The following is a 10,261-nucleotide window of genomic DNA, read 5'->3' on the forward strand; positions in this document are numbered from 1 at the left end:
AGTTAAATTAGTTACCCTAAATTTAATTTTAAAAACACTGTTACCCTTTGCAAAAGTTATTTGATTTCATTTCCTTCTGATATTTATTTTTTTATTGTTATGCTTAAATATTTATTTTTATTATATTTAAAATAAATACAATTAGTTTATACATTTGTACAAAAAAAAAAAAAAAAAAAAAAAAAATATATATATATATATATATATATATATATATATATATATAAATATAAAGTTAATAAGTCACTTTAGAAACACTTTTTTTTCTAAATAAATTGAATTCAAATACTAGGTTCATCTAATAAAATAAAAATCAATTGAGTTCAACATTCAAATATTTGATAAATTAACCTCAAAGGTTCTACTTTTCTACATGTTCCATAACCCAAATTATTTTGTAACTAAATTTATATAAAGAATGATCATAATAATAATGATCTGATTTAAAAAATCTCAAAAGAGATTAAAAAAAAACAGTAAAAATGTGAATAAACATTACCAATAATGATATACAATTTGATTAGAAAATTATGAATTTGTGTGAAGATGAGAAAACAAAAAAAAATGAAGTGACATAATAAGAATCTAGTAAAGGGGATAATTGCTGAGATACCAAAATCCATCATGAAGAAGAAGGTTTTTTTATTCTATTCTTACTTGAAATGGGCAAGAAAACATGTTCCTTTCCTCTTTGAGAATTTTCATTAAATTTAATAATATACTCTTCAAAAGTAGACACTCCCACGTTTTCCACTTCATTTACAACAACCAAGTTAATTTCCCCCTGAACTTGATTATATGTTCAAATTGATCCAATTTACTTTTAACAAATTTAAAATAACATGCTTTTATCATGTGATTTACATGACTAATATTCAATGGTGATGTAAGAGTATCTTTAATTATTGAGTAGGTTAGGTTATGAATTGTGATGAAGTCTATCATTAGTGGTTAAGAGATGTAAATTCAGACAGAGCCTATCATTAGTTATTGAGTAGGTTATGTTGTGGATTGAGATGTAGTCTCTCATTAGTGGTTGAGAGATGTAGATTGAGACAGAGTTTATCGTTATTTATTGAGTAGGATGTGGATGTAGTCTATCATTAGCAGTTAGAAGATGTGGATTGAGCGTTAGCCGTTGAGAAGTGTGAATTTGATAAATTTCTATCTTTATTATCTTCTTAGCGAGAAGTGTGAATTTGATAAATTTCTATCTCAATTATCTTCTTAGCGACGATCTGATTTGAAAAATAACTGTAAGAGGCTTAGTGAAGAGGCTTAGTGAACATTATCTACTTGGTGGATTATCTGACATACTTGAGTAAGCCTATTGAAACAGCGAGGAAACTCATTGATTTTTTAAAAAATCTTCGTACTCTTTAAAGTTTGTTCTTTGTCCATTAATAAATATTTTGTGTCAGTGATGTTTTTTAATAATTCTTCTCTTGTTTATTTTTTTTTTATTGATTTTGTTGTTGATTTTAAATGACTCTCATTCATATAATTGTATGAATCATTTTAAAAAACAAATTGAAAACAACACTCATAAAATGGTCTGAAACAAGATTTGAAAGTTTGAACTCTTTACTTTCATAGCTAAGCAATACTAAACACTCTTTAGTTTTATAGCTAAGCTATACTAAACACTTTCACCAATTTGGAAGTGTCACAAACAATGAGGTTCTCCGAATCAGACGCGGTTGTGCATAGCCAATTGACCTGTCAATTAATCAAAACGCGAAAAAAAAAAAACCCGAAAATGAGCATTATTCATTGAGCCATGGATCATGTGCAAGAGAAGAAGGATCTTACTTTTCTGGTCAAGTTTATGTTCATACTTAGAAGAGCATCATTGTTTCGGCTTGTTTGGCCACCATCAGAGTGGTAACCCCGTGACCAATCCCAAACCTTCACTGATTTATCGTTTCCTCCCGAAATTATATACTTTCCTTTCTCTCCAAACATCGAAAAAGCCCTATCATCCATCCCATGCATGTGCAAACAATGTCAATTCATCACTTGCATAATTGCATTCCATTTAATAACAAAATAAAATGAAAAAGTAGCTTACACACAAGATGCAGCTGCAGTGTGTCCTCCCAAAGTGTAGTCGAGATAAATCATCCCCTTCTTATCTGATTCACCATTATCATCATCATTTGAAGAAGGATTTGAACTATTTTTGGTAGATTTAGTAATCTTCTTTTTAGGCTTCGTCTTGGAAGCGGCAAGAAGTTCAGATTCAACATCAATCACATTGATGATACCATCTCCTCTTCCCACTGCGAATAACTTCCCCACCGAATCAACCATATCCGGTTCAGGAACAGTGATTGAGTGGATGAAAGCAGGATTTAGACCTTGACCGCCTGCACCTCTATTGTTTGCATCAGGAACACCTGAAAAAAATAAAAAGTTTACCACTTATCACTTGATCTGAAAAAGTAAGTGCTTATTTAAAATAAGTCTATTATACAACTTTTAATGAAAATTAATCAAATTACATCATTGTAAGGGTAAAATGGTCTTTATGTACTTTCCCGATATTAGTTTTAACATTAATCAAATCAACTTGCATTTCAGTACTTAAAATTTAGATATTTTCATTTGGTTTATTCAACATTTTCTATTTCGCCACTAAAAATTCAGTATTACATTCGATCACTTACTTTTTCAACATTTTCTTGTCTTTTCAAAAAGTAAAACAAATACTCACAAATAACGACATCCAAATTAAGTGCAACAAGATCCATAAAAAGATTTTGAAAAAATAAAAATAAAATAATCTACGAAGACAGTATTTTCTGTTTTGCTATGTACCTAAATCAATGGTATGATAAGGACGTCCTTTAGAGAAGTCCCACATAATAAGCTTCGAATCAAGGCCACCAGTAACGACTGCAAAATATCGAAAAAAACAGTTGGCCCTTAGAAAGACAAACACAGCTTATATCCATATTGAAGTTTCATGTTCTGAATACTACAATGCATGAATGAATCGAAAAGAGGGACAGACAGACCAACCTTCCCATGATGTCCAAGGAAGAAACTGTACACTGCTACAGATCTATGAAAGTAATTCGGAAAACATGTAAATACTACGACAAAATATACTGAAAATTTGGGGAAATCAAACTAGAAAGAAAGTATACATTTGTATGGCCAGCTCTCAAAGATTTATAAAGGCACTGCTGACTAATGTCAACTACCTGCAAAAGATGAATACTATGGAAATGAAAGGAACTCGACCAAAATTACATAATGTGAGTAAAGGGATGGGATTTGATTAAGGCCAAACAATCTGTACCTTAACTTCACCTTTATCATCTGCAGCAGCAAGAAAACGAGATTTCGGGTCACATACCAACTGCAAACATTTAATAACTGTTTTTAACTACTTATTTCTTAATATATTTCCAAAATATTTCACACAGCTCCCATAAATCCTGTGCATTTCTATACTTCAAGATAGAAAGACAACCAGTTGTCTTAGAATGTTCTCAATGTTGTATAGATACTGTCGATAAAATGAAGCAGCAGGGAGTTTTTGTTGAACAATCTGAAACAGGTACCTGATTTATCTCCTCTTTATTATAGTTAAAATTTGTCAAGCAATCCCACGAAGCAGCATTCTGAAAGGAACATGAACAGAATCACTGGAAACTAAACTAAAAAAGGAAAGAACATGACCAAAATAACTTTAACAAAGTAAAGTCATACTGGTGTAATCAAAGGTAGTTAAGGGATTTACAGAGCGTAAGTCAAATGCTTTAACTTCAGTTCCCGCAGAAACATACATTATGTCTTCATTTCCTATTTTACGAAGAAACAACCCATGATTTCAGTCTTCACCCAAAAACTTCAATAATACAAACATAATCAGAGCCAGATATAGCCAAAGTTAATGAACATTTGAATGGCAATTGTCAATTTGTCATGAGATACTAATGTAAGAACTGAAGAACAATTTGATTTCAAAGCAATCAAGCTGATTCATTAATAGTGTTTGAACTATGAACTTTCAGTACTCTGAAGCAAATGAATAGACCTGAGTTGAAGCAAAGAGAGGAAACTGGTTCATCACTAACATTCATCACAAATAGAACATCTTTGCACCGTAGGTCAAACAAGCAAACACGTCCATCCTGTATGTTTAATTGCAAAAATTCTGCAGTTAAAGAACAACCATTTGAAGATATAAAGAGAATGAGCTCCGAATATAAAATTTGGAACCATTCAAATCGAAGATATCCGTTCAATTTCGTGATTTCTTTCTACTAAAGAAGCAGAAATCAAAGGATGCTAGAATTAGGGTTTACTAATGAAGCTCGTATACCTCGCCGGAAGTGACGATGATTCCCGGGCGTTTGCTTGAAGCGATACAACATGTGGCGGTGTCCGCGTGACCTCTTAGTTTTCTTGGGGCCGACATGGCGACGGCGTTTGCCTTACGACGGCGACGGTGACGGCGTTTGCCTTACGACGGCGACGGTGACGGCGTTTGCCTTACGACGGCGACTTCGACTTGTAATTTTCGCAGCTTTGAAGAATCAAGTAGGTTAACTGTAAAGTGGATTAACAAATTCTAACCAAAAAAAATATATATATTCTTTCCCCTTTTTTATTTATTTTTCAATTGTTTTTAATACAATTTTTTTTTTCTAATTTTTTAGTGAATTAAAATGTACATTTTAAAATTAATATGAGTTAAAAATAATATAGGAACACAAGGGGAGTGGAACATTTAAGGGTTGACTTATATATGTTTCTTTAATTAATGGTTTATATTTCCATCTATATATAGTTTGATTTACAAAATATATAAGAGACAAATATTAAGTTTTATAATAAAGGTAAGGTATTTTAAAAAAATATATATCAAAGTCTAAGCATTGTTTTAATTTGTTAATTTTGATGAATTAAAATACACCACAAAACAATATTTTTCTTTAATGTTTTTTTATAAAATTTACTAATTTTATTCATTCAATATATATTTAACTTAACCGTGAAAAAAAATCAAATTATAACGCCAAAATAAATTGTCGTTCAAAATATTATAAATATTTATGATTACTAAAAACAAAAATAAAGAAACTCATATCTACATAAATTATTTACTCGTCGCGCAATAGCTCACGAAAGAAGTGAATCGGGGAATCGATGACGACTTTTGGGCATTTTACAATAATAGTTAATTAATATTCATGCAAGAACTTCCATGTTTCTGTTTCGTCGATTTATTTGTTATATTCTTTTTTACATTAATGTTTTAGTTTATATTGATTTATTAATTAATACAATTATTTGAATATGAGATAATTAGATAAAATGGCCTTAAAAGTTCATTGTTAACTTCTCTTTTAACTTAACATTGATTTATTGAGTCAGATAAATAAGATTTTAATAAACATATTATTATTAGAATTTAGGTTGGCTCAAACTTCAAGTGTGAATACTCTTCATTTTAGAGATAAAATATTTTCTATTTGATTCCAACTTAAAAACTCAATTAAATGAAAGTCAGAAAATATATACCTCCTAAATTTATAAAATATATATTAATTCATCATCATAAGTTTCACGAGGTAGGATTTTTATTGTGTGAAACAGTTAGTTGACTGATAAATTGTCGTGTTTTAAAAGAAAACATCACATGTTTCACAGCAAATATATATTGCTTCATTTTAGTTTGGCAACTACTGCAGATCCTAAGGCACACAAATTTATTACCCAAAATATTCAACTTGAATTATATTTTCAAATAAGGTCTCCAAGTCTATTTTAATTCATATGAATCCACATTCTGATTTTTTTTTCTTTCTTTCTTTCTTTTTTCTTGTATAACATATACAGATGCAAGAGCAGCATATATGAACAATCAATCACATCACATCACAAGCCCTAGAATCAAAACAAAACAAAACTAATTGAGTGTTCATAATAATATACACAAACTGAATTTCATTTTTGGCTTGTGCTATCTGATTATAGATGCAACATTCCTAGCCCACTTTCTAAGATTCTTCTTCATATCCATTTCATTGGTGAAATCAGGTATCTTCCATCCCATCAAAGCATCAATTCTCTTCATTTTTTCAAGATCTTCATCCCATGTCTCAGAAAGGTAAGGTCTTTGAACTGAATCAACCTTATTATTCACACTCCTCTTCAACCCAGGAATTATATTCACCAATCTTGAATTCTCATCTTCCTCAGAAAACACAAACCCTAAATCCATAAACCCTTTCATCTCCTCAAATTCCAACTCTGACAAACTCTTTGTCATACCCCTTTTCCTCTGACCCCTGAATTTTGCCTTCTTCTTCTTCTTCATATCTTCTTCTTCATCGGAAAACACGATCTGCAAGACTGAATCAGGAGACAGATAATTGCCGATGATCTTGGATCTTGCTAAACTCGGCAAGATGAGATTTTGGGGAATTGAAAGATCCGATCTTGCTATTTTCTTTTGAATTTGGATATATGGGTTCTCTTTGTATGCTGATGATCTTTGTGGGTTTGATGAACTTTTGAAGAATTCGGATGAAAACCATATTGAATCGAAAAGGTTGATGATTTCATCTGCTTCCATTGATGAAGGATCTGCTCGAGGATGATGACTGTTACATAAAAGGTCTTGCTTGGTTTTTATAAGGCAAATAGATCAGTGTAGATATTTTGTGGAAAAACCTCAACAATTTCACACGTTTTTTGAATTATGTCCATTTTTCGGTAGGTAATAAGTTTGTAATCAAAACTATTATATTTTAAAGAAATTAATACTATAAATTAAGTTTTGAATGAAAATATTTTTAAGAATTGTATATTTAGACACATGAGTTAGTGATGCGCTTTTAATTAATTGTGGCATTAAAGTACATGTATCCGTGTGAAAGAGAATTGACTTTACAAATTATTAGATAGAGAAATGCCCTAGAAATTGCTATATATTCTAGAATGACCATTTCAATTATTGTATCATAGCAAATATAAAAGAAAGGCTGAAAAGAAACTTCTAAATGAACTAAAATTTTCACTCAAATAAAATTAATTTATTTATTTTTAACAAATAAATAATAATATATAATTAATACTTAATTTTTGAAATAAAGGTATGATTTTTTTTAATATTTCAAAAATAATATTATTTATTTGTAAAAAAAACATTGAAGTGGAGATAAGGTCGGTGATGAATCAAATTAAAATATATAGGTTTATTTTATATCACAATTTAGTTGACAGATGATTATTCAAAATTTTATGTTAATTTTTATTTTACATATTTAGGTCTTATATTTTTTGTTATTTATTTAAATAACCAAATCTTAAAAATATTTGTAAGTAATTCTTTCGTTTATTCGAAATTCTCATTTTTGGAAGGGTTGTGTAATTTCTTAAGGCAGTCAATGTAAGACTTGTGGTCAATTAAGTATATACGATAATAACATTTCTCAGATAAGATGATATGTTATCACGACCGAATTACTTAAATAGGTCATGAGTATGTTCATCATCACAAGTCTTACCGTTTATAAATAATAATAAAAACACACATACCATGTTTATAGAATTACTACCTTCTTTTACCTTTTACACTTATAATCCGTATTATAAGTGTCTCCCATATTGGCTATATGGCTACTCACAATAATACCATATATTTCACATATACTAAACCACTAACTCTTGAACACCCTTTTACAAATAGATCATAACTGGTGTCAAAATACATGATTCATATATGATTTATTTGAACACTTAAAGTCTAGGGATAATTCATAATAGTCGCTACGAGACGCACCACCGACACCAAATTATTAATTATCATGAGAGGTCCGAAATACTCTGATGCGTCGTTAACTCATTTACAACCACATGTTCATTCTGATTATCAACTATAATATCGAATTATAGGAACAATCGTTTGATCAAATCAAATAATGTAACATACACTAATCTTACCGATTTAATAGTGTCATGTTAATTTTTCTTTAATTTCTAAAAAAAATTATGTCATATTTCATTAAATCTATGATTATGACTACTTTTATGATCACTAAACACTTTTATATTAGTAACATATCATGAATTTTCATTGATTCATATTAAAAAAATATTTTTTATAATTTCACTTAAGATAATAATATAAAACAAAGAAAATGTCTTTATTAATTCAAAATAACAATATTCAATTATCATAATATATTCTATGATCATATATATATATTAGTTATGCATAGAGATCCTATAATTAGATTTTAATATGAAATTATGCTTAACGTATCTAATATTTATACAAAAACTCTCCAAAGAAAAAAAAATACTATTAATGACTATTTCAAACTTTATGTTTTTTTTTCTCGACGAAAGTTTCGGTTTTCTGTTGGGCCGCCACCACTCCAAGCTCCACCGCCACCAAAGGGTGGTCCTCCGATGATGGGTTACCCTCCGGCCTCTAATGGGTGGAGGATTATTGGTGGCCACCACCTCACCTCCTATGGGGAATGGGCCTCGTGGCCAATGCCTCCCCTAGTGGAAATCTACCACCATCACCTTTAGCACCAATTAATGGGAGGTAGAGCTTTGTCGAATTAATCAATTTTTTGTTTTTGTTTTCATTTTTAATGATTGAATTAGACATGATTGTTGTTATTCTGTGAAATTAGAATGGAATATGTGGAAACTAAGAATTAGTACTAGACATGTTTGGATTATATTCAATGAAAGAGTTAAAGAGACTCACTTCAAAAAATAATTGTTACGTATAATGATTTTTTTTAGTAAGATAATAAATGTTTGAAGATGACAAATCAATGTATTGATAATACACAATTTGGGATTCTTTCTTGTTTATTGTAATTACTGACTAATATTGATTTTTTCCTAAAATATTTCATATAAGTATTATATTTAAATAATTAATACTATAAACTAAGTTTTAAATGAAAATATTTTAAAGAAAAGTTTATTTAGACACATGAGTTAATGATGGGCTTAACTAATTGTGGCAGTAAAGTACATGTATCCGTGTGAAATAGAATTTTACAAATGAGTATAGAGAAATGCCCCAGAAATTGCTATATATTCTAGAATAACCATTTCAACTATATATTGTATCATTGTTTTAATGGTTATTTAAATAAAAAAAATTGGTAAAATAATTTAAATAATATTGATATATATATATATAAATAATTATAATTGAAAATAATGAAAATAATGAATATTTTGGTATTTTAATTAATGAATTAAGTGATTTAATTAAAAATAGAAAGAGAGTAAAATTATTTTTGACTTTTTCTTTTAGTTATTTTAGTTATTTGAAGAACTTAAAATCGAAAAAAAAAAAACTTAAAAGAAACATCTAAATGAACTAAAAGCTTCACTCAAATAAAATTAATTTATTTATTTTAAACAATAATATATATAATTTATACTTATTTTTTAAAATAAAGGTATGCCTTTTTTTAATATTTCAAAATTATATTATTTATTTGCAAAAATAAATATTGAAGTGGAGATAAAAACGGTGTGTCATGAATCAAATCAATATATATATATATATATATGATTATTTTATATATATATGATTATTTTATATCAAAATAACAAAAACTAAAAAGATTTGTTAGGTAATTCCTTCGTTCATTCGGAATTTTTATTTTGGAGGCATTGTGTCAATGTAAGACTTGTGGTCGAGTGATATATCTATAACAATAGTATTTTTCAGATAAGGTGGCATGTTATCATGTCCGAATTACTTGAATATGTCGTAATTATGTTGATCGTCACAAGTTTTACCGTTTATAAATAATAATAATAATAATAATAAAACACCCATATGATGTTTACAAAATTACGACATTCGTTTACCTTTTACAGTTATGAAGGCAATCGTGAACTATACTTTGTGACTCTCATATTGGCTATTCACAATACAATATGTTTTACATATACCCAACCACCAACTCTAAATGCCCTTTTACAGATCGATCGTAACTGGTGTCAAAATATATGATTCATAGATGATTTATTTGAACACTTAAAGTCTAGGAATAATTCATAATAGTCGCTACGAAACGCACCGTCAATACCAAATTATTAATTATCATGAGAGGTCTCATACACATGAGAAACACTCTGATGCTTCGTTAGGTCTCATACACATGCGAAACACTCTGATGCTTCGTTAACTCATATAGAATCGTATGTTCATTATGATTATTAACTATGACCTCGAATTATAAGAACAGTGTTT

At 29.0% G+C, this 10,261-nt stretch overlaps 2 protein-coding genes across 3 annotated transcripts; both read right to left on the reverse strand.

The window, feature by feature from the left end:
- Window positions 1-1,524: 1,524 nt before the first annotated feature.
- Window positions 1,525-4,560, reverse strand: LOC124935756 (WD repeat-containing protein 53 homolog). Of its 2 annotated transcripts, none has more exons than XM_047476179.1 (11): window positions 4,337-4,560; window positions 4,049-4,145; window positions 3,752-3,813; window positions 3,573-3,632; window positions 3,308-3,367; window positions 3,153-3,209; window positions 3,025-3,067; window positions 2,821-2,898; window positions 2,072-2,399; window positions 1,813-1,975; window positions 1,525-1,719 (listed from the first exon to the last, which is right to left on the reverse strand). In XM_047476179.1, exons 1-11 carry the CDS (start codon window positions 4,430-4,432, stop codon window positions 1,630-1,632), a joined length of 1,134 nt encoding a protein of 377 aa, XP_047332135.1. In that variant the 5' UTR covers window positions 4,433-4,560; the 3' UTR covers window positions 1,525-1,629. The 2 variants fall into 2 exon arrangements, with proteins under 2 accessions (XP_047332135.1, XP_047332136.1); XM_047476180.1 differs by having other exon boundaries at window positions 4,049-4,168; window positions 4,337-4,540.
- Window positions 4,561-5,830: 1,270 nt separating this feature from the next.
- On the reverse strand, window positions 5,831-6,614 carry LOC124936795. Its single transcript, XM_047477323.1, has one exon. It carries the CDS (start codon window positions 6,593-6,595, stop codon window positions 5,981-5,983), a length of 615 nt encoding a protein of 204 aa, XP_047333279.1. The 5' UTR covers window positions 6,596-6,614; the 3' UTR covers window positions 5,831-5,980.
- Window positions 6,615-10,261: the final 3,647 nt, after the last annotated feature.

This window comes from Impatiens glandulifera, chromosome 4 (assembly GCF_907164915.1).
Source record: "Impatiens glandulifera chromosome 4, dImpGla2.1, whole genome shotgun sequence".
NCBI classification, from domain to species: Eukaryota; Viridiplantae; Streptophyta; class Magnoliopsida; order Ericales; family Balsaminaceae; genus Impatiens; species Impatiens glandulifera.